At 38.4% G+C, this 25,661-nt stretch overlaps 1 protein-coding gene across 1 annotated transcript; it reads right to left on the reverse strand.

The window, feature by feature from the left end:
• Positions 1–2,921: 2,921 nt before the first annotated feature.
• Positions 2,922–15,393, reverse strand: ednraa (endothelin receptor type Aa). The gene is made up of 8 exons (XM_061057224.1): positions 15,090–15,393; positions 13,605–14,132; positions 11,558–11,685; positions 9,278–9,476; positions 7,983–8,135; positions 7,612–7,745; positions 7,246–7,354; positions 2,922–6,129 (listed from the first exon to the last, which is right to left on the reverse strand). Exons 2-8 carry the CDS (start codon positions 14,085–14,087, stop codon positions 5,992–5,994), a joined length of 1,344 nt encoding a protein of 447 aa, XP_060913207.1. The 5' UTR covers positions 14,088–14,132; positions 15,090–15,393; the 3' UTR covers positions 2,922–5,991.
• Between the last annotated feature and the right edge of the window lie 10,268 nt (positions 15,394–25,661).

Consider the following 25,661-nt stretch of genomic DNA (forward strand, 5'->3'; position numbering starts at 1 on the left):
TTAACAATTACCAGCACACCAGACCTGTATTTTTAATACTGTTTAAAGAGTTTAAAAAATACAACTGGTCACCTTTTTTTTTTTTTTGTCATTTTATAGCCTACTTTCTATCATGTTATCATCTTATTTGAATGACAGGCGCCTACAATGTAATCTCTGGCTCAAATAAGACTTAAAAATAATGAAACCTCATAAAGAAAGCAATGTATTATAGATATATATTATAGCAGAAAGTGGACAAAAAGCGTATTAGTTAAAGACGTTTGCACCATACAGTATACAAAATCAAGCAGCCGTACAATATGAGCAAACAGAGTTCTTGAGGTAATTCTAATTTGGTAAATTCATTAATCATAGAAAAATAAATTTGATTAATTTGTGGGTTTTTTTTTTACACAGAATATTTTAGATATATTTAAATGGTCTATTTTTAAGTTCAATTTATTGGAAGAAATAGTGCTTGAATGAAATGGGGGTATTGGGGATACCAAATTGCGACAGACATCCATTCTACATCCCCTTTAGAAAAACACAAGTTTGATTGCAATTTGGTCTGTTTTAAGTTTTCTCTTTCTCTTTCTCTCTCGTTCTCTCCCTCTCTCTCTTTCTCTCTCTCTCTCTATCTATCTATATATCTGTCTATTTCTATCTATCCTTCTGTTGCCGTCTGAATTTTCTTCTTACCTTTCTGCTGTGTGCACGTGTAGATGCGCACATGTGTGAGTCTATTTGAGTCTGTGTGTCTTTGTGAGTCTTTGTGACTTCCTGAAAGATGAGGGGAGGCAGAACCTTCCTTTCTGTGGCACCGTGTCTCCACTGCCCCACAGTCACAGAAATCACTGGTTGTAGCAGGACAGATTGTTCATGAATTTTGAATTGATCCTTTTGGCTTTTATGAATTAGAAATAGTCTTTGCCACAAGTCGTGTAAGCGAGTGCCATGGCGGATAGCTTGGAGGCATTGCCATGCAAAGTGGCAAACAGGGTACAGTCGTGTAAGGGCCGGGTAGATAAACATATGCTGTGTTTGATCAGACCCCAAACAGATTTTAGCATTCGAAAGGATGTGGCGTCCGTTATGTCTCTCTGAATCATAGCCATTACTGTAGGGTGGAGTAAGTCGAACAGTACGTGCCTCGCAGGAATAGTCGGGATAAGCAGAATGGATAGGTCTGAAGAATAGTCATAACCAATGCACAACAAAGGAGGAGACATACTGTCTGATTCCTGAGTTATAATGTATCAGCCAAAGTGCACCTCTTTTGTCAGAGGGATAAACAAGTCTGCAATTGTTCAACTATTACTAATTTATCTTAATACGTCAGCCACAGGCCTTTGTGTCAGGAAATGTTCAGACTCTCTGAGGGCGTTCACTTCAGTTCAACTGCTCCTGAACAACAACATGAGTGCATACGGAGTCTCCGGAGTCATACAGCTTTATCAGAAGTTTTTTTTTTTTTTTTAACAAGATAAGTTATTTATTTTCCTTTTTTTACCTGTAGTCCCTTTAAATAATGGTTCTTGTAACATTAACATAGGACTTGCCATGACGTATTTACCTCATGAGAAGGTGAGAAATTTGTACATTTTTTAAATTTGATCATCGTTGTAATTTTATGTTCTAAAATGTTAAAGGATATCGTTAAAACATATTTAAATTTAAATAAAAGAGGATGAAAACAAAAGCTAGTTTTCTTTTGCCCCTACCTGTTATGAGTCCCCTTATCACCAAAGTAATCAAGTTTATGGGTGTCATTTTCCAAGTTTGGAAATTAATTTTTACCAAAAAACTTTTTCTTGTTTCCTGATAGAAAATGCCCTCTAAAGCTGCTTTTACTATATCAACAACCAGCTCTGAATAAGCTCTCCACCGAGAAGCTCTTAGGATCTTTGAGATCCTTTATTATTTGTTTTTGAGCTCTATTCAATTCACTTCTGGCGCGATTTAAGCTTCCCACCAAATTCCAAAGGGCTCAAACTACTCTGATTCACTCTCACTCACTTTCCTCTCTCTCTTCCCAGAAAAGCATAAACATGTTCCAACATATTTCACCCTAATATATATATATATATATATATATATATACTGTATATATATATATATTTCCAGTTTCATTTAGCTGTGAATACTGTAACTAAGCAACCACTGATTCAAGCTGTTTTGTATTTACTCCGGGTAATTGCAACCTGATAGTGAGTTGATTTCATATGAGGAACATGAACCAGTTTCTTAAACTTTATGACCTGACTGGGACATATCACCAACCCTCTAAAACACATAACAGGCCAACGACTGATAAAGCCACTTTTCTGTTGCTTTTGGGGGTTCTGCAACTTTGTGTATAAGATTTCATGCCTCTGGTATTTGTCTTCTTTTGAAGGCTACAGTGAGTTTAATGCTGGGTCAATGATATCTTTGGTCACAGCAAAGTAGACTTTTAATTGTAAGATACATTTTCTTTTCATTTTTATAAAAATTAGATCTTAATTTAATTGATGTAGACCAAAGAAGTGTGTCACATTAAAGAAACAGAAGTTGAAATGCTATAATTATGGAACTTTCACAATAAAAACACAAAGTATTTATCCTGCCACATCCTTGCTAATATATGACTCAAACGTGGATTAGTAACGGTCAGAGTTTGTTTCCCTCGATTCTCTTTTGGCAACAGATGAGAAGTGAGTTATAAGTATCAAATTCCCACCATCCAAGCTGTTCACATCCTCTCCGCTGACATTAGCAACCCTAAGGGCTCAGTTGCCAAGCAGGTCACAGTGTGCTTCAAATCACTCCCAGACGCCTCTTTCTCACACACTCAGATGAAAAACAGAAGGGGCCCTCTTGACTTCCCAGAGAAACCAATATTAGTATGATGGTGAAATAAGCCTCCTTGTACCTATACAGAGATGGAAATGTATTCATTAATTTAAGCAGCAGCATTTAATGGTATATCAGTTACATCACTTTCATTTTTTACAGAATATCGCTCCAATGAATAGTGGTTAAATAACACTACAGATATGGCCTGTTCATCTGTACAAAAGTGTGAAAAACACTCGAACAAAAGAAGTGCAAGTAGATAAAAACACAGGGCTATCACATGCTAACACACTTTCAAACACACACAGGTTTACATGTATTCACACATCAAACAGTATAAGGCATGTATGGTTGTTTGGTATGACTATCACTATCACTACTATTTGGTGTGGTTAATGCTCTTTCGAGGTTTTTGTTTCAAATTAGTTCTACCTTTTTTTGTCCCTTAAAGGGCAACCTGCAGTTTGGAGACCTCAGTGAATGTGTAGGAAAATATATTTTATATATGAAATTTATCGTCAGTGACTTCTCGAATCATTATGGTATGTTTGCTTTTGTTTCTGCATCAAAAACAGACAACCAGATGTGACGTAACATGGGGTAATCCCGCTGATTTCGCCTATGTTTAACAAGAATTTACAGGGACCTACATGCCTGTCATGTGAATGAAGAGGGGGGAAAAGTTTATTTATATGTACTGTATATATATTAAACAGACCACAGGCTTTTAACCATGAGCCTGTTTAGGTATGAAGAAGATCAGGAACAGGTCAGGATTAGGAGAAATATTGGAGAGAAGTTGAGTTGTGGTGTGACAAAAACCAGGGGAGAACAGTGCAGTTGTCATGGTGAATGACCAGCGTTCACTAGTGATATCTAAAACTGTGTAAAACAATTTTGTAAAGTTTGTTGTCACATGGCTATCATGAGGAGTGGTAAGTGGGACATTTAACTAACCCATTACTATTAGACCTACTAAAAGGTGATTATCAGCTTGTATCAGTTCCTATTGTCTTCTTTAACTCTAATTCTGTACGTAAGTTTTACGGTGCCAAACAAACAAAAAAAAGGACACAAAGATCTGTGTGGTTGTCCCCCAGATCCAGGAAAACATCTGTATCCTCAGCGTTACGCATTATTTTAACTCTAACTACTGCTCACAAGTCACATCCCCCATCACGTCAGCATGTGCAGACACAGTTTATAAATCTTAATGAGCTGTGCAATACAGGACAGATTGAGTCCCATATAGCCTGGAGAAAGGGACAGAGCACAACAGACAGACAGATCCCCATTAAATCTGCTCCTTTCCTTTCTTATCAATTGTATCTTCACTGCTCTTAGTTGTGAACTCTCAAAAACCGTACATTACGGTATGACTCGCAATGTCTCCCCCCATCTGTCAGGAATCACTCCATAACTTAAATACAGTATCTTACTGAAAGAATACCTACAAAAAGTTGTGCTAAGGCAGAGTTGGAGAAAACTAGTCCCACATGTGATGTAATATGATGCTATGTTGACAAATTGTTTTCAGCAGCTTTACCAAAGATGGCCACTATTTCCTCTTGATTTGTGTCCTTATGTCTTGTAGAACATATTAAATCAAGTTTTGGCCTTATCAACAACCATTTTCTGACAGGTTTGAGTTTTAATATGGTAAAAAAAAACATGTATATAACCTGCAAGATTCTCTTTAAATATGAAGCTACATCCTGTAGGAAGTTAGCTGCTTGCTAGCAAAGCCGAAGAATGAAAACTCAAGGAAACAGCGAGCTAGGCTAAAAAAACACACAAAAGGCCACTTTAACACTTTGGTTTCATACAAATGAAGCTGACTAGATGTTGGTAGTTGGATTTTTTTAAATTTAGATAGACTAAGCAAGCTGTTAGCTAGCTAGCTCCCGCCTTTTTCCAGTCTTATCTATTGCTTTGCGAAAGCCATTGAGCATGACTTCCAAAATGCCAAACTATCCATTTTGTGATTAGTGTCAAGCACCACCACCACCACCACCACCACTTAAAACTCATTAGCCTCCATCATTATACAGCTGATGTGTTCCAAGTGAAATACTTACTACTACTGCCATATAACACTGTGGACACTTTATACATTTATATTCCATCGGTTATACAAGCAATTAAGTCACAATTGATTATACTTGGTTAAATTCACAGTTTTAGTCTAATATGATATCAGACCTGTCGTAATTCATCACTTCATTATTATATCTTGCAAGACATGTGACATGGGATATAAAGTTGTGCCTTATCTGCTCTAACACCTATACAACCTTGAACAAGATTTTGTGCCAGTGTAATTTGGTTTATTCTGACACCAGACATGATTCTGTGGTGAAATTTTAAATGTAGTAATTACTAACAAGAAGTTTGGGCTGTGATTATACGGCAACAATTGTATGTTTGAAGTTCAATGATGCATCTTTTGTTCAAATACATTCCCCCTATTTTTCCTGATGAAGCATGTAAAATTATTGCAAAAGGAGGCAAATCAGGGGGCAAATGAACAAAATTCTTCCATATACACCACAAAATACTCAATGTATTATCTGAAAAATAAACTTCTTTACAGCTTGCATGTTTAATGTGAAATTAATCCTTGCTCGAGCAGTAACATACTTTCCAGTTTTCCACTGTCGATGAGTTGTGAACTCCTGGGTAAAGAACATGTCCAATCATTACCTCTGACAGCGAGCAGTCTGCTTTTCCTTCCTGTAGCTTTGTGCATCCTTCCCAGTAGTATTGCCCTTTACAGGAATAGCTCACTCAGCTTCAGATTGAGAGTAATTTATAGTCACAATTGAGCTGCATCCTGTTCAAGAGTAGTCATCCTTCTCATCCCACTCCCTCCTGTTTTCTCTCACGCCACAGCATTACTGTCTTTGGGTATGGGAATACAAGGAGTTTGCTTAAGGAAGTCTTTTTTGCTCGCTGAGAGGCTTTGGTAGCTGAAGAGCACTAAATCCATTGTTTGTTCCTTTTGACTCCAGTCCCTAATTCATCCCTGCCAGGTTTCATATGCTGCTTCAGTGGTACATTAGGATGTGAATTTATAGTCTTTTTGATGTGTATACTTTAGGGTGGAATAAATTGTAGTTTAAAAGCTGCTGAATATATGGAAGTGCTTGAAAATATTCCTCAGGTGAGATATCAGTCGCTGTCCTTCCTGATGCTACGATCAGTGTTGAGGTTGTTGGGCTCTGGGCTCTTACACTGGATACTGGTACCATTCATGGGTCCGATGCTGCTCAGCTGGTTGTCTGAGTAGCACCAGCAGCACAAACATGACTAGAAAAAAGAAATGCAAAGAGAAAAAAGGACATTTTAAACAAAAAATCACAACTTTTCTGAGGTTAATTTCTATTTACTGCCAAGTGTTTGATGATAAGGTTGAACCACTACTAGGAGTGTAGATACCAGGAGATGCTGGCTTAGCTTAGTCAACATCTTAGATAATACGAGGAAATAGCTAAATGCACAAGGTAGTGGCTGTTCCTGTCTTATTTTTAGTTATTAAGAAAGACTCTGTTTAGGCTCAAACTATATATAGGCTTTGTTTTCATATCTGTAATCAATATCACAGCAAGCTGTATTCTGAGCTCCTCTTTAAAGTCACTCATCTAGAGTATTGTAAAGTTTCACGATAAAAATTGTATTGTGGGGGCGCTAGTGGCACAGTGGTTAGTGCGCGTGCCCCATGTATGGCCCAGGTTCGACTCCAGCTTGTGAGACCTTTCCGGCATGTAATTCTCCACTCTCTCTCCCTGATTTCCTCCTCTATCCACTGTCTTGTCTCTCAATTAAAGGCAAAAAAGCCCAAAAATAAATCTTAAAAAAAAGAAAAAATGGTATTGTGTGCCACGTATCGTGACAAGTATTGTCCTTGCCAACACCCTTCCCTAATCCTGCTCTATATATCGTAATCCATGCATTATATGTTTTTTTATCTGGAGTAAAGATTAAAGGTAGTTGGACACTATTCTACTTGCTGGTTGGCTGAGAATTAGAGATTAAACATGTAATTATTTATCAAAAAAGTATTTCCCAATGTGCAGCTATTATCTCATAGCTAACCCTCCTATCTACAACAACTCCTTTAATGTGCTAACTTGAGGCATGGTTCATCTCTTGCCCAGTTCCCTCTGACAGACATTAACAGTGTTTGAACTCAGCTATACAAAGAGTGTACATAAATCACTGAACTGGTTTTACATGTTGCTCATGGAATGTCATCGCAGTCATATCCTCTGTGTCATTGATAACGACATGAGTTCACTGTTTTCTTTACTGGCCACACAACTCTAGTGTTAGTGTGTGTGTTTATGTTTGAGAGGGAGAGGGAGAGGGATTAAGAGTAGGTGGGTGTATGCATTCATAGCCATCTGTTTTAGGCAGGCAATATACCTTGAAGCAGTTTTTAAACTTCTTGCTGACAATGTAGAGGATGATGGGGTTTATGCAGGAGTTGATTGTTGCAAGGTTGATACCCACATAATCCAGAACCAACAGTAAACTGAAAATAGAAAGAGAAAATCATTCATAACGTTTCATCCTTCTTACCTTCACCCTTGAATGGATAAAAAAGAACTTCCTTGCCAAATCAGTCTTGTTTTTGACCACTATTTTGGAAACATATTTAAATACTGCATCTACCAGGATATGTTCAAAGACAGGTCTTTTCAAAGTGTTCAGGCTATAGTTTCAACCCAGAAAAAAAACCAAATGAAATTCTAAGACGTGTGTAATTGAGTTGTTAAGCCGTTAACTCACTTGAGCAGCTCGCAGCGCCTCTTATCATTCTCGGTGTAAACCGTCCTCCTAATGATTCGGCTGAGGTGCAATGGAAACCAGCAGAGGGCAAAGATGAGAACAAGGCAGAAGACAGCTTTGGCCACCTCCCTCCTCTGCAGGGAGACAAAATACAACTCATCACACCATCGTGTAGGAGATTAAGACGTTTTCTTAATGGATGATAGGTAAAAACCATCCCTGTCCCCTGAGCCAATGTTGATTCAGTTTTATTTCCTTTAAAATATGCAAAGGCTCAGAGCATACAAATGTTTTCATGGCCCTTTGGTGCAATAAACACCTGAATTTATGAGGATTTCTGGGTTATTTACTGCATTATTATTTAGAGTTACCTGTTTGAGGTGCTCACTGAGGGCTATCCGAAGGCTGCCGTTCCTGTGGCTGAGCATCTCAAAGGTCATCAGAGTGTAGAATATAACCGTGCAGGCCAATGGTACACAAAAGTAGAAGCCAAACAGCCACCAGTCTTTTGCATTTGCGTAGAACTACAGATAAACAAGCACATGTGAAAATGTAAGTAACACTTAACATGCTGTGCTTCTGATTACATATCCAACTTACACAAATCTTCACTTTAAAGATACAACATGATACAACAGGTAAACAACTACCAGTCTACCCCTGCACTCCAAATCATTGCGCTCCATGTGAGTGCCACATGTGGGGGGTTTTTGTAGTGTAGCAACTCTGAAAACAAGCCACTTCTGGCACATCTGGCTTTCTGTTTTTATAAAATGCCACGTCATCACGCTCTTTAAGATATTGCACATTTTCTAAATACTACAAATTTTCTCCAGCCTTATTATACAATTTCAACGAAAAGTGGAAAAAAAAATGATGTATGTTTATTTTCTCCAAACTTTGGCAGAAAGATGACGATTTGCTGAGGATGTTGTTGAAAGATAAAAACGTGCTTTTAAAATTCCATTTTAAGAAGTAAAGAGTTCTGATTTCTGATATCTGATATCTGATATCTGAGAGAGATTTGGTTTTGTGCACATGTGGCTCAGCTTCAGCCCACACTGAGCTCAGGCCTCAGTAATTGCACTTGGCCTGCAATCAATTATGTGCTCAGAGGATGCAAAAAAAAACGTAAAATCACTTTGTTGTAGTACGTAAAGCAGGTTGGATTCTTAAAGTGATACTCCACTCAAATCTTCTTGGTTTCTAATAATCATTTACTGGTTTGAATGGTTAATTAGGGTGGAGTTGCCCTTCCTTACATAACGGGTTCTAATTGACTTGTGTTTTTAATAATATGTTGTCCATGCAGGAAATGTTGTACTTGATTGATGAATGTCCCAAGAACCAAAATAGAACAAAACCGTGCCAACTGGCCATTACAAACACACATTAACTCCCAACAAAACAACATGTGCTTCTTGCTCAACGGAATTGCACTGTCACTTTTAGTAATCACTGTATACAGCTGGACTTCCTATCTCATCAGTCCGGTAATGTTTTGTCTTCTTTTTGCAGATTCAAACACTGTCCATATGAGTACATTAACACAATGTTCTATTACACGGCACATCTTGGCCTCCAAACAAGTATAAACACCAGGACACAAAAACATTACAATACAATGTTCTTATCCAGAAATGATAAAGAAAGGATGATGGCAAACCTCCATGAACTTAGTCTTGGGTTTGAGCATGCAGGTGACGAGGGTTTGGTTCCTGTAGGGGAAGCTGACGATGTCGAAGCCGATGGCCTCAGGAACTGCGAGGAAGAGTGAAATCAACCAGATGGACAAAATCTCAATGACCGTAAGCAGAGGGATGCCTACGCCCTGAACTCTGCTCCAGGATGCAACAGCCCGGTACCTGTAAAGGAGAGACACAGAGATAGAGACATATTAGACATATTGATGTTTATTAGACACTGCAGTGGCCGCTCCTAATACTCCCCCAAACTCCACCCACCCTGGCCCCATCCAATTCCTTCACAATTCCACTTACACACTTCAACATGGACTTTGTTACCAACACACACTCTCTGATGCACATCAAAGCACTTAAGGCCCTTTCACTACAACCCTTACCTTCCTTTAAAGCTTGAACTTTTTCTTTTTTTCCCTTGCATGTTTTTTTCTTTTTTCCTTTTTTCTTTCTCTTTTGTGTGTTTTATCTCTGCTAATATATCTCTGATTCCAGTTTAACTTACTTTCTCATTCTCCAACATCATGTTTCACATGTTTTGTATTGTCTAGAACTCGTTTTGTCATCACATGCTCACACATAAAAAGGAACTTTATTAAGTTAAATTAAAGTTACTGCAGCACGAGTTATGATGATAGCACTCCTGGGATATGAAATGAACATAAAACTCTATTTTTTGGACACAGAGTTGCTGTTGTTCAGCTGCTTTCAGTCATTAAACAGAAATCTGTAAAGTCATCATTTCATTTTCTCTCCTGACTGATAAAGCTAATATTTTCCTCTATGCATGGCAGCGCACCAAGCACAACAAACTGCTCAGTCAGCAAAGACTATCAAAAGGTTAAGAATTGATGAGGAGAGATGATCAATTGTTTATTTTAAATATCTAATATTTATATTTTTGTGATGCCTCCAAACAGACCGGCCCCATGTTGGCAGAGGGGTCTGTCTGTTGGCTCGTGTTTCTCGTGCACTGAATCCTTGTTTGCTTGTTTGTTTCATTAATGGAAACCACTTGTCGAAATGTTTTAGTAAAATCCTGCATCAAGATTTTATGGCAAAAACAATATATTTTTCATGACACATTTGAATTTCTCTGTCGAACAACATGGCGGCATTTATATTTTACTAAGTGGTAATGTAGCCACCTTTTTTCTCTTCCTCCAACATTGAAAAGATACAAAAGAGTCTCAAGTACTTCAATAATACACACAGAAAAACATCTGCTCTTGAACACAACTGTATAGCCCTGCAGTCTTTTTTCTGATTATAGAGGTCATTAAATATATCTGCCTAGATGAACCTTGGAGCTTCAGAGCTTCTTATCTCTTAAGTTTAGTCTATAGTGCATGAAGTAAGATGATACTCTGTTTCTGCACTTCATCATCATCATTTATTCATTAAGGAATTTCTATTAAGGTACTATTATAAACGTTTCTACATAGAGCCTTGCATATAAACATCATGTAGGCTCTATAGTGTATCATACACTCTTACACTTAAAAGAAGTGACTCCAAATGGTTCCGTTACATGAGCTCATCTCCAAAGTTTTCAACATTAAGGCATCAAAAACAAGAGCAGAGAGATAAATGATTCACATTAAGGATGCACCCTCAGTAATGACCTTTCCTGAAGCGGATCATTATCAGCTCCACTAACTAGATCCTAATGCCATTTCACTGGAATCATATCAAAATACTGAGTTTGGTTTCTTTTCCGCTTCCTGATTCAGATACTGGTTTAATTTTATTGCTATAGAATCTGCTTTTTCAGCTATGAATAAAAATACATTGTACATTTTATCAGGTTTTGTATCTTTTAATACAATATGAGGTGTTTACCCTTGCTGAAATTTGGATCATATTTGCCTTCTTTTAGCCAACCGAGAAACATTTGGTAACTGTTGTCTGTAGAAGACCCTACATGTATAAAGCTTGTTTGCTAAATTCTTCTACTTTCAGTCTTCAGGGCATTCAAGAACATTGCGCTGGCATTACAATGCTAAGTAACTTAAGTGACAAAATGATGCTTTTAAAACACAAATAGAACTTTTATAAGGGAGAGAAATTAAGACAGTTAAATTGTACAAGATGTTTCGGAGAATATCCAACTGTTATACTTTACCAATTAATATTATAGCTTTAATTACACAAGGTTTATAAATGACCTTTAAGGCTGACTAAAGAACATCAGAACTGTAAATGGGACCTTATAATAAAGCAGTGTTGGGTGTGAAAGCACTGACCTGTCCACGCTGAGGGCACACAAGTTGAGGACAGTGATGCCCACAGAGGCTTTCTGCAGGAAGGGCACAAGCTTACACAGATACATGCCAACAGGACTGTCGTCAAAGGGAAAGTGCCCGGCCAGGAGCTGGAGGAAAAAAAAATATACATTCAACTGTGACATACACAGACACAGTTTGTCACAACATTCATTCATGTGCACAATGATACACGTCACATGGAGGTTTTGGGACGGACCATATGGAGCTCAAAAACTGATAAAATGTCCACATCTCCTGCAAACATAAAAACTTCTCCAAACTTATAACACAGAGCGATTTCCACAACCTCTTATCAAATTACTTCCTCTGGGAAACGAAGTCAAGGCCGTGTGAGTTGGGACCTTTGTTTCCATCAAACTGGACTTGGCACTTTTTCTTCAGTTAGACACAACCATACGTAGAAAAAGTTTTCTCACAGCTGAAGCCAGAGGAAGAACTTTGTGGTGCTTCCTGGCCTTCTATTGTTTACTCATGTTGTTAAAGTTTCCCAGAAGCACAGAAGAGCCAGAGAGGAAAGAGGCCAGTGCACGTCACTGTTTTCTAGTGTATAAGTAGCTGATTATTTTTGGAAACAACTGTCATGGCCCCGAGGATGTGAACAAGGGGCCGCAGCATGGTCTCAACACTGTAGACGTGGCTCTGTCTTTGTTTGTGTATAAACTTGAACCCCCCCCCTTCTGTTAGATTTTGTTTCTTTTTGCACATGTGTTGCTCAGGCTACAAAGTCCCGACTTAATTCTAACCAGGTGGGTTTCCCATTTTTTTGCTGGTAAAATGGCTTCCAATAATACACAGGAGAGATCTGGTTGACTGATCACTTCATTGTGCCATCATTCTTGGTTATTATACAAAGCACAGCATTATATACTGATATTAATCAACCCAAAGCAGCAGCCCAGAGCATAATCTATGATCAGTAAACGCCTCATATTTTAAAGGCTCAGTCCGTGGTGATAAGTAAACACATTAGTTTTCAGCTGCTAAAAATTAAGACACAAAGTTGAAATCAGCAATTGATCTAAAATTGGTCCACAGGATTTAACAGGACAATAAAATACTTTTGTTTATATTTTTGAAAGTTGGTTAAAAAAGATCAATGAAGGGTTTTAATTTTTATAGAATTGATTGGAGATGAGTCAACCTGTTTTTTAATATAAGGAGACTTACTGGTGATTATTAAAACAAGAGTGATAAAAAAAAAAAAAAAACACCCTACAATTACTCAAAAGGATATTTTTTTTAGGGATAAAAATTAATTGCATGAGATTTACCTTGACTGTAAATCTCAACCGAGTGCCAAACAATAAAGCATGATAGAGCACTAAAATACATTATAGAGCCTAGCACTGCAGGGGTTTATTTATTTGGGCTTTCTAAAATACAACATGACATCATCTGCAGAGAAAGAAATCACATGGCTTTCTTTACCCACTGCGGTGCAGATGGGTGGTTTGGTTTGATCCTGATGACTTCTGCCTAGGCATATATAGGTTTAATTGTTTTTCTGATACCTTTAAAGTAACTTTTTTTTAAAATGTTATTTCAACTGGAATCCTCTAAAAATTAAATAAAAAAATAAAAATTGTACCTTTTTAACCTCACATTTGTTTTGTATCAGACATTATAGATGGGGCTTAAAATAAGTGCTGAGTTTTTGAAATATATAATCTCTAGATAAAGGATACTGATTCACGTCCTAGGTCAATATGCAGCCACTGGCATGTGTGATTACAGTCTGATTCCTGTGTTTATTTAGACAGCCATATCCCTGCTCCTCTCATCACTAATCCCACACAAGGATGATAACAGCGTCCCACTGATTACACTTTCCCGTTTGCACACTCCCTTAAACGCATTCCCTGCTTTTCCTGTCTGTCACATCCCACTTTATCTACTGTATCACATCCATTGTCGATGCACTTCTTCATGTCAACAAATAGACCTGTCATTAAGATGCTTCAAGAAATAGGGTTAAAACTTTACATAAAACAATTGAAAACCATACCTTGAAAACAGTGATGGGTATATCAGTGACTATGTAGATCAGGTCTCCTATTGCCAGACTGGCAATGAGGGCATTGGGCCCGTTCCTCATGCACTTGTGCTGGTAAATAATCCTCAGCAGGGTGGCGTTGCCGACCAGGCCGACCACAAACACTAAAATGGAAATAATTGTGTTGATGTACTTAAAATAGTGCTTTATAGACGTCTTCTCAAGGCACATCGGAAGCTGCCTCTTTATGACAGTTTGATTTCCTTCATATGCATGTGCCCCAGCTTGTGAATCAGCCCCCCGGGCCTTCAGGTAGAGGCCAGGCCCCGTGTTGGGACTGCTGGTGGTACTGTGGAAAGCCGGAGAGTGGAGGGTGGAGTGGACGAGGAGGCCCTCCTCTGCTTCTGCTCTGTTTGTCTGGCACATACCTCTGGCTGCCATACAGGCCATTAGCAGCAACATATGCACAGCCGGGGTGCCCATTATGGAAGACATTTGGCGCTTTGATTTCACTGATTGAAAGACTGTCCCAATATATCACTGGTGAGAGAAGAAAACAGATTACACAAAGATTATTTGGGATTTTTTCAGACAACAGCGGGAAAGAAAAACCAACACCTCCTCGTTTTTTCTCCAGTTAAGCAAAAGTCAAAATAAAAGTGTCAATTACAAGGAAGTTTAACTTGTCATTTCAAAAGCTGTAGGGAAGTAACACAACTTCTTCAAGACTTCAAAAAGGTATTGCCAAGGGGGCACAGATGGGGGATGCCAGCAGTAGTTTCAGTCAGACTTTTAAAAGACGAGGCATCAGTAGAGCACAACGGGCATCTCGTTTGTCATTTCTGGAAGACTAAGCCTTCGGTTATGTCTTTGTGTCAATAATGTTACAGCATCACAGTGAGGCTTTGTGTCTCCACATGCTGTTTTCATAGAGAGCCCCTGATTTCCTCAGTTTTGCATTCCCCCTCTGTTTCTAATTTGGAAAGGTTTAAACATGTGGCTACAAAACAGTGAGATTTGTTTTACATGAAAACAGGGCCACGGCTTGAGCTTTAGTATGCAAGAAAAAATGTTCAAATAAAAATTTGATTATGATCAAAGAAAGCCAAATAAAGTATCTGATTTTACCTTGTATTCCCTTTTAATACTTTTATACATATAACTTCACCTTTACTGTTACAAAGTAAAAAATGACAAACTCTCCGGACAAAACCAGAGCAATTCATTCCACTAAACTTCAACCAAAGAGCAGATAAAGTTTCAAACTGTCACATCCTTAGTGAAGCCCTTTTCATCATGTCACAGCACCGGCAACTCTTATAGCCCTGAGTTCTTCCTGTTCAGAGTCCCAGCTGTCACCAAGTACACAAAGAACTATTTAGCAGCCAGCCCTTCAAGTAGCATCACAGTTTAGCATCAGCATGACACTAGTGGGATCTGTGACAGCACGCAAACTGATCCCTCCATAAATAATAAATACATTTCGTTTTCACCTACCTCTTCTAAAATGTCTGCCTGGCCCCCTTGGAAAGCGTCAGGCAAACTTTCGGCTGAAGCCCCCAGACATCTGTATCACATCACATGAGTAATTAACGCACTATCAAAGCCACAGCGGATCCCACTTGGTTTGAGCAATGCACCCGTCTGCTCTGAGGTGCCTTCGCATTATGGCTCAGAGTTTCCTGTGGAGAGTTTGCAGTATGTCTGAGAGTGTGTGCGTGTGAAGTTGTGTGTATGTGTGTGTGTGTGTGTGTGTGTGTGTGTGTGTGTGTGTGTCAGAGCACCAGTGAGACACTTTGACTGGGTGGGATAGTAAATCTCCACCTCCCTTTGGTAACAGACTGGGCCCCCCTTTGGAAACATCTCCCCCTACTCTCCGCTCTCTCAGAGGCACCGCCTGCTGACAGTCATCTCCAAGGCACAGACTTGCACACTCACATGCACAAATACATACACGCACACACACACACACACACACACACACACACACACACACACACACACACACACATATGCACACAAATAGAGTAAGGGGCTCCAATCTGCCCTGGTTCCTTAAATCCCTCCTACCTTCTCCTGCAATCCCTCTCTGACTCACGTTATGTCTTGTATGCATTACATGCAACTGTTTCCTCACACGAGAAGGAGCAGAGATAAGATGGGTGAAGAAGGCATGAGGAAGATATACTGTCCATGATGTGATTTTGTGTTTCCTTCTTTCCAAATGGGGAAAGCTAAGACAGGAGGTGGGAGAATACCACCAGAATGCCTTTACTAAAATACCTAGACTAAGCACTGCAGTGTGTGGGTGGTCAAACCACATCACACTTTCTGACAATCGTCCATGTGAAATGGGTTGTTATAAATCTTTATATTAGCGGTAAAACGTGGATAATGACTGTGTGGGCAATTATAGGATGAAAAAGGTTGTTAAGTCGAGATAAGCACCAATTTAATTACCAAACAACTTTATTACAAAATATATAAATCTAGAAAATCAAATATTCTCTGGTTCTCCTTGAAATGCAAAAAAACAAAAGAAAGTGGAAAAACAACCCCAACGAAAACAGACAGTGCTTATTAAGATGACTATGTCTGAACAAGAGAAGAAGACAGGTCAATGTCGGAGAGATGAGTGCTTCTACATCAGCGTCCATTATGGATTCCAAAATGGACCATTTATCATGATGTGTGCTGAGAGCAGGAAGAGGCCAATCAAAGTCACCACAATCAGTCTTTTCCTACGGTGAACAGCTGACACAGCAACGGCTTAAAATTAGGAAAATGATATGCGCTACTCTTCTGATCATTTAGTACATATTTGTTAAAAAACGACCAATTCTCCAGAAACCTTTTCGACTACTTCTAAGTAGTTCTTTGTGTATCTCTGTAGTCATTCTATGTCACTTTAGCCCCATTTCCACCAAGCGGTCCGGTTCAGTTTGGTTCTGTACGGTACACATTTATTTTGTTGTTTGTGTCTTTTTGAAATTAAATGAGTAGAAGTAGAATTAGTAGGATTACTCTCCATAGCTTTGTAACTGTTTGATTGTCTTCGACATGGTTTTCTGTTACTTTGTAGTTGTTTTGTTTCTCTTTGTAGTCACTTAAGTCTCTTCACTTTATGTTAATTTGTTAAAGTCAGTATTACATTTTATTGGGACTTCTTCTTTTGGGTCCCCGTTCCCATCAGTTTAGAATATAGAATAGAACGTTATTTGTCCACAATGTGGAGGATTGTCTTCGGCTTCACAATAACCAAAAACAACCATGATGACAAACAACACAACTTGAACAGTAAGCGATTAGAAGAGCACTTGGAGTCCTTGACAACATCATTGTCGACTTGGTTGCAAAGGTGTGAATATACAAACTTTGTATCTTACCTGGTAAAGACAGTTTTTTCCTCCTATCTTTGTTAAAAAGTTAAAGCTTTTTGCAGCATGTCTCTATACTGCATATTGTACCATAGCATAAACCATTTACCAAAATATGAATTAGGGGAAATTCATTTATAATTTGTAATTAATTTTGTTTTTGAACTTCCAGTTGAGTTGAGGAAATGCTTCTTTAAACAAAAAATGTTTTTTGTACATCATGCACCTTAGCATACATAAGACAGCAATTAAGAAAAAGACAGTCACAAACCCGTTGCCATATCTAAAGTTTTTTCAGAATGAAATTTTATGCTACTTCTCAGAACATGAGAAGAATGTTTATGGTTCATTTGCAGGTACTTTTCCCACAATCAAATGTGACTTAATTGGGTAATGCCAATATTTACAGCCATTTAAAATTAAACACATCGTGTTTTCTTTAATTGTAGTCATCAATTTATCATGGCTTCTGAATAAGTTATGGTCAGCAGTGGCGAATATTTAATTTATTGGAACGTGATTTGCTGACGGCATCTGAATCCTTACCCCTTATTATTTTTTTCCAAAGTCCCTTGATTGTTGGCAGCCTCTATGACATTTTAACTTTTGAGGGGGGTAGTAGAGTCTTTGTTAGTAAATCCATTAATATATAAATGATGAAACCTTTACCTGCTCCCAGTTGCTTCGGCTTTCATGTTGTTGTTGTGTTGTTGTTTGGATCGTAATCAGGTATTAATGCCATTCTGTCTGAACTCAAAGATGGCAGGCTGCCTGGTAATTCATATGCTTGTTCTCTGATGGCATCTGTCGAAGTGTGCTCTCTGCATATTGGTACATACCCTATGGGAAATTTCAATCCAGCCCCAGACTGAGTGGGATGTAAGCAATTTCTTAACTGGGACACTTGTGCGAAAACAGAAAGAACAGAGAGAGGGAGAGATGGAGAGGTGCAGGGAGAGAGAAGGAAAGAGAGAGAGAGAGAGAGAATAAGTTTGAGGCCAATTCTTCTGTGACAAGCAGTGACAGAGTGAAGAGGGTTCAGTTTACCGCCTGGCTTTATTAATTTGGGACATATGGCTCACACGAACGAAAAGTTTCAGTGAGAGACTAAAAGAAAATGTGAACCTTGATGGAGGAATTTTCATTGTAGCCTGATTAGTGCAAGCGCTTGACTCCTTGTGAAATCAATCAATATAAAAATGTTAACATCATAATTAGGAGGAGGGGATTTTTGTCTAAGCAGTGCTGATGATATCTGATGAAAACAGCCTGTGGAAAAGTCTGCGTTATTGGCTGGTGCAAAGTTCTTGCAACTTTCTTCACTGTTGTTTTAGGCTATCTGAAGGAGTGTGTGTAAAAGGTAACTGACAGCATGTTATCCTGTGGACTAATTTATGGCGGCATTGGTATGGAATGAATTCTGAAGAGGACAAGTCATAAAACCTATCAACCAGAATTATTTCCAATGGTATTCCTTTTCGTCTGTCCATTGAGATCAAACTTTTGCTTGAGACACAACAGTAAGCACTCAGGCAGAACACATTATATAATAGCCTTGTCATGGAGGTTATTTTGGTTGCTGTTTGTTTGCTGTCAGCAGAAATACTACTGGCCTGATTTGAATAATACTTTTCAGAAAGGATGTAGCGTAGTTTAGGGAAGAACCCATAAAATGTTGGGCAGGATGTGGATCAGACCACAAAAGAATTAACAAAAAGCAGATCTGACTCACGTAATTAAGAGCAGTTGTGTTTTTCTGCTTTAAAAAAATGAATGTTCATGTTTTAGTTGAGAAATACATTAGAAATGTATAGATGAGATGGTGACCCTTTAGCTTTGCCACATCCTATTTTATCATACAGGAAAAATACCCATACAGGTGCATATTCTTGCAAATATGCATATCATTGAAGATGGGAATATTGGCCTTAGCGGAGGTCACATGTCTGAGTTCCCTTATTGTCTCTGTTTCGGACTGTCTTACTGTAAATGTTACTCAGAGTTTGAACCTGAAATTGTGCTGAACATTTTTTTGGAGTAAACACAGAAATTACTTGTACTGTATGAATTGAAGCTTGTAGAGCACATCATTTGCATAATATTGAACAAAAAGTGGATTTGTATTGCTTCCATTAAGCCTCTGGTTCCCCACCTAAAAAAAAAGCAGATAAACAAGGGTCGCAGACTTGAAATGCGTTGTGAGGTTCCAGTATGTTTTGCAATTAAAAATGTCTTTGCGGGTTCCTGGAAAGCCTAGTCATTCTGTCGCGTTCCATATGGTGTCGATAGTCCCTGTCCCAGCGGCTATGGGTTCAAATCCAACCTCTACCCTTTCCTGCATGTCACCTCCCACTCTCTCCTGCCAACTTTTTCTGTCTCTCTTCAGCTGTCCTATCCAATAAAGGCAAAAATGCCCCCTACAAAATAACTTACAAAAAAATGTCTTTGCTGCTTCATATCTCAGAACTGCATTCCATCCAGACAGCACCTTACAGCTGCCAAACTTCTGAAGGATGACTCAGACTTACCAGCATCTGTACGGTGGATAACGTAGAGGGGAAGCTGTGCATAAATAGAAGAGTGCAATTGGCAAATTTGAAAATCACTGTGTTACACAAGGAACATTTGTACAAGATGTATTCATTTTCCAGTAATATGGGGCCTTTTAAAATCATTTGAAAACTTTTTGGCTAAATGCAAACAGATAATTAAATCAGCTGACTGTTGGATGTATTTGTGCTTATCTTGAATAAGAAATAACCAAAAGTGTGTTTTTTGACCAAACAGACTAACTATTCACAAAGGAGTTCCCTGAGAACTACAAACCATGGGGACTAGTTTCTGTCTGCATTTGCACATTCGTGATGGCTGATGTTAAACTTAAAGTGACGTAAGCTGGCCGACAGTTGCTCGAGCAGCGTCACTTTCGCGACTGAAAATATAGTGGAAGCCGTGGTGCAAGCTGTGTGTTAGTTATATTCATGAACCCAATCACACACAACAGAGTTTTAAATGGAGACGTGTGAGCTTAGATCAGGCATTTGAGGCAAAATTTAGTTATATTTCCTATGTCGCATAAACACTCAATAATGCCTGTATTATGTTGTCAGTCCATTTGTCGGCTTATTTTTCCTATTTTTTATGATTTTAAGAGCTTTTACTGACAATTTTTTAATAGGACTTCCTAACGTCTACAGTGAGATTTAAAAATGGCGGTTGGTGGTACTGGATTGGCTCTTGAGTTTGACCAATCACGGTGCACTAATATCACTCAAAGTCCCTCTTGTGCTGGGAGAGAACCTACTCTAAAGCAGGAGCTAAAAAGGTTTCTCTACACTGGGTTGTAGAAACTAAAATAGTTCATAGTTCCTGTGGAGGGGGGGGGGGGGGGGGGGAGTTGTGGCTCACTCATTTCACTATCTTAGGCTTTATTCAACCTGGGTTAATTTGTCAATTGAAGACATAAAGTAATTCTTAATCTATAAATCATTGTAGATTACAGAACATGCTTGTTTCACCAAACCTTCAGATAGCTGAAGTGATTTCCAATTTCTACAGTTTGCAGGTCAATGATGGCATCAGACAACAGGTCTCTATGTATTATTTTAAGCTTAGTATGATGCAGTAAGTATAGTAAATTCAGTGTTGTAAGTATAGTAGTAGCCTATATGGCATAGTGATGGTAGTGGTAGCTGACATAAGTGGACACCAAGCTTTATGTCAGCTTTATGTCAGAAGGCATAAGTTGGACATTTAGCCTACGCTACGCTAACGTAGGCCTATGTTACTGGTATCTGCTTTAGAAATTTAGTTACAGCATAATTATTGTAAGTTGCAAAAAAACAGTACTGTGGGGAGTTTACTGTCCATTATGTTGATAATATTCTGTCATATACAGCTGTCAGACAATGGTATCAATAACAGTAACTAACTGTTAGCCTAAGCAAAAAGCCATTGAGGAGGATATGATTGTAAAACCACTTCTACTGTACAAAATTCTTGTAATATGTCTTCAATAGCTATACATTTTCTATAGTAGCTTTATTTAACTGTACAGTTCCACTGCTGGTAGTTTTCACATACCAAACACAGAGCTTTCAGATGACAGGGTAACTGATAGTGCGGCACTTACAGCCTGGACTGAACACATTCCTGTTTATAATCTGGCTCTTGTCGGACAGACCCTTAATGCTCTGATAAACGCAAGAGTCTGAGCCCATCGCACTTTGCTTTCTCCTATCAGAAAGATTGAGTGCATGCTCAAAATGTCTGGGAAACAATTATAACTCCATGTCGGTTTTTCTGTCATGTCTTTTCCATGTGAAATTTTGCTTTCTACTCTTGCATTTTTTAAACATTGATATCAGTGTGTATATGGTTAAGGTAAGTTTACACCTTACAACTGGTGCAGTTCCACAATTGCAGTACGTATTTAATTTCAATGGAAGAAAAACATCAAATAAAACATCTTCAAGTACTACAGCCTACTTTAGTGAAGGTACCTCAATATTGTTAAAGTTTGAACTCCTAATAAGTTTGAAGTTGTTGTGATGATGTGGGGTTGTAAGTCTCATAAATCAAGCAGCCGCTGAAGCCTCGATGAAGTCTTCACTTCAGGTTGGTGAAAAACATCTGTAGACAATTCAAATTATGCTTGCTACTCGTAAACGCAGCTGTGAAAACCAAGTGACCCAGACTGAGGATAACAAACCACCGTCAGGAGAGACTGATGGGGTTTCCTTGTCTAACTTCCAGATGTTGCTCAGTTTCAAACTTGTTACCTGATAAAGAGCTGATATCGAACAACGGTTTTAAAGCATTTCCACGTATAACTTCATCTATCTGTTTGAAGGAGCGATTCTTTTTTTTTAAAATTCACGCAGAAAAGAAAGCTTTGAGATTAAACATGAATGTTGGAGGAAAAGGCCCTTTTTTCTTTTAAAATAAACCTTTTTGTACCTCAACTACATACTGTATGAGTTGAAAGTGATTGAAATCTGCCAAGAGTTGCTCCCCTGTCCACTCAACTTTCTGAATGCTTTCCTTCCAATCTGTCCCCAACTGTCCATCATATCCTGTTGCTATTTAAATTGCACTAACCTCCTGCCTCCCCCATGCTCCCTCTAAAACACTTAATCCCTCCACTTATTTCCCTTGATTGCTTGCCGTGTTTTTTCTGCTTTGAAGTGGGGCATTTGGCCAATTGCATTCCCCTCTTACACCGCTTTATAAAACAACTGACCACTTAGTTTTTTACTCTTATTTGAATATACTTATCGTTTAAAAAATATAATTAACTGAGATTTGTGTCTAAAATAAGGCTGTGAAATGGCATAAAGCATTTTAAACGGACATAAAGAATTCTTACTGAGGGATCTCACATAAAAATCATCTGCGATAAAGGATCATTCTTTAAGAAGGACATGTACGTTTAAAAAGAAACCCCAGATTACTCAACTTCTGATGTAAAAATGTCACTTCTTTAGTTCACTTTGAGACTCAATATAAAATCTGCACAGCCACCAACCAGTGATAATGATGAGCTAAAACTGCCATAGATAGTGCCACAGTCATCCCACCCCATTCACAGAGGTAATTAACGTTCTATTTTTGTGTTATAATGTGTTACTAACAGTTACAATTATCCAAACAAAGCAAAGCAGAAATATGCTCGTTGTGTGGCTTGCACCTGTTAGAGTAGACAGACACATCATTATTGTCGGCTTATTGTGCGGTAATAAAATTAATTATCTTTTTGTTGCAATTTACATTGTTTTCCTTCGCAGTCTCAAATAGCATGAAACTGGAGACATAGATATTTTTTATTCATTTATGATTTGACCAAAACCAACTCATCCTAAATACTGCCTGACATGCCATACAGCTGACTAAAATCCATCCGTAAACCAAACCATTAGTGTGGATTACAGGTCCCTTTATAAGAATAAATAAAACCATTGTAGTTTATTTTTGAGTTGATCCCACATGCTTCCCCTGCTGCTGTAAATAACCACTTGACCCCCTCCCATGTGTATTTATCCACTGCTGAAAATAGTCCCACAGACATGTATGATTAGCTTGCGTTTTAATAATGTTTGCTAAAAACTAAAGAACCCAGCTATTTTTAGGAAATGCCTGGGCCTTTTTCAAGAACCATTCGTAATCTATTTCTAAAGATTTATGTGTTCAGCTGGAAGCAAAGGGTTGAATGTCACAGACAGGGCAGAGAGATCCAACAGCATTAATAACATGGAGTTAAATGTTTTTTTGTGTATTTTTCATGAATGTGTGAACGGTAAGAATAATGTACCACTATGTTAGCCTTATCTATTGAGAATGGTCAGCTATAGCAAAGATAACCCCTATTTATCACAATTATTATGATTAAAAACACCAGAAATGTCTGAACACTGTGATGACAATCAGTGTTTCTTGATGTTAATCTCAAGTCAAAACTTCATCAAACAGCTGCAGTGTTGAAGACTGCAGCTATCTCTCAAGACCTTCATACATGATTCAGTAACTTTCATGGTTTCACAGTTGATTTTGTTTATCCTCTATGTTGATTAACAGCCCACAGGGATTTGAGGGCCTCACCTGGCCCTTCATGCTGTATGACCTCCCTCTTAGTTTTTCTCCTCCAGCAGACTGGGCAGCAACTCCCCGGACCTTATCGCTCTCCCTCGAGTTTATAAGAAGAGACAAAGAGACTAAGGGGCTGTCAAAGGTTAGAGGGGGGAGGTGGACGCCATCTGCCAGTAATTATGTCTCTGCTGACAGGCTGAGATATCATACGTGATGAGCCTTGGATGTGTCAGCGCGTGTTTGTGTTCTGTGTGTACACAGATCCTAATAAGGCATGAATTAAAAATGATCATTCATAATGGCCTCGGTCTAAGCGAAATGGAATTTTGTCTAAAAAATAAAAGAAACGGGCTGATTTTAATATTCTTCAAATGTATGTTTGAGGCTAATCAGTTAACACAAATCTATAATGTTAAACAAACAATATCATGGTCCTCGCGTGTTAAAATACATGGATAATCACGCTGGTTAGCTGTGATTGTTGTGATTCATTGGATATGCATAACTAAGCACCACTCAGATCAACTTGCCCGGAGCACCAAACTGATCTTTGACCCGTATAATGGGCCCCTCGTTCGGCCCTGCAGGTCAAAGCATACTTAGAAGCCCACCTGTGTAGACAATTAAAACAGAGGGCTTGTTTTCAAACTGAAACACAACACTGAAAGGATTATTTTGACGAGCAGCAGCAGCAAATCTGACATTTTGGTTTGTGTAGTTTTATGATTCAGTAAATGTACCTTAAAATATGACAATATGGCAATGGTTTATGTGTCGCATTGTTGACTGAGTCAACAGATCTGCAATAACAGGTATTCATACATAGTTTTAGATTTTTATATATTCAATAAGAAGTTTAAATACAGTATAAAAACTTTTACACATCTGGGTTGTGATCTCTCATTTGAATGGCAGATTAATTGCCTGCAAAGCTCTGGTTTTAAGTTACCTTAAAATGTAAACATTTTTGTTGGTACCTCATAAATAAGATATAAATGATAACAATGGAGAGTCCATTAGGATCATTTATTAGTGGATTCTCTTAAAATCAGGAGACCTTGTATATAAAGTCCAACAGGTTGGTTGTCAGAGGTTAATGGATGAATGAAGGCTGGAGTTCAGGTTCAACGTTCAACCAATACTTCTTGTACCTGAAGCCAACCAAACTGCAACTTTTTTCCCAACATTACCCACATACAAGCCTGGCTTTTCTTTTTGTCCCATGTTCACGTTGCATTGGCATTCTTCTGTGGTGCCGGCAAATCATTTGAACACATAATTGTGTCTCTGTGAGACTAGGTCTTTTGTGGGGTTTTTTGGGTGTTTTTCATTGTGCGATTGCTGTTAATGCATATGTTTCTGCTTTCTGCTTTTCTGTGATTGCAGCATGTTAACTTTGTTGCAAGTGTTTTGGATTATTGTACGTGGCTTTGAAACTTTAGTGCTCAAAGGAACCTCATTGCCTTTGCAGCCCCTCTACCATCGGTAGTTTGAGCCAACACATTTCCCCTCTTACTGTAAATGGGTGCTTAAATATGTTGAGTCAAAAGGTCTTTTTATAGATGCATTTTGGCAGATTTTGGGTGCAGTTGATCTGCAAACCCCAATTCAATTAATGATGTTTAACATGTTAACATGTTTAAAATTACAAAACTTAGATATCAAATCTGTAAATTTATAAAATTGTACCAGATTAAATCACATGCACATTTTCTTACAACATTTTGATTGCTTTGTAGCACGATATCTAAGCGTTGAATGCCTTTTTCTTTCTTTTTTAACCATGATGCAGTTTGTCTCAGTGTACTTAGAGATATACTGGCCAAGCTTCTAACACTGACTGTTGTTTCCTGTGCTTGCTGATCAAAGCTGAGGAAATGGGCACTGCCAGCCATGCCAGGGCAGGGCGAGCATGTGACATAGAGTATGTTTGTAGATACGGATAATTAACTGCAGGCTCCGTGCTTTTATCAAGCAATGTTTTAGGGGGAGGGGTTGTGTTTTTCTGAGAGATAGGTTGACAAAAACTGATGATGGACAAGCGTAGTGAGGCCCTTGTTCAGTAGTCTGACTTTATCTAGCTTTTTAAATTTAGAAATAAACTTTG

The sequence above is a fragment of the Labrus mixtus genome, chromosome 2 (assembly GCF_963584025.1).
Source record: "Labrus mixtus chromosome 2, fLabMix1.1, whole genome shotgun sequence".
In the NCBI taxonomy this organism is placed as follows: domain Eukaryota; kingdom Metazoa; phylum Chordata; class Actinopteri; order Labriformes; family Labridae; genus Labrus; species Labrus mixtus.

What these genes read in the sequence shown, in the direction of transcription:
- ednraa (XM_061057224.1), bottom strand. Translation starts at nt 14,087, where the DNA reads ATGTCTTCCATAATGGGCACCCCGGCTGTGCATATGTTGCTGCTAATG. An exon ending in TCAGTGAGCACCTCAAACAG is followed by an intron (nt 7,746 to 7,982) that starts GTAACTCTAAAT and finishes GTCTCCCTGCAG; the next exon opens with AGGAGGGAGGTGGCCAAAGC. An exon ending in AGGCGCTGCGAGCTGCTCAA is followed by an intron (nt 7,355 to 7,611) that starts GTGAGTTAACGG and finishes TTCTATTTTCAG; the next exon opens with TTTACTGTTGGTTCTGGATT.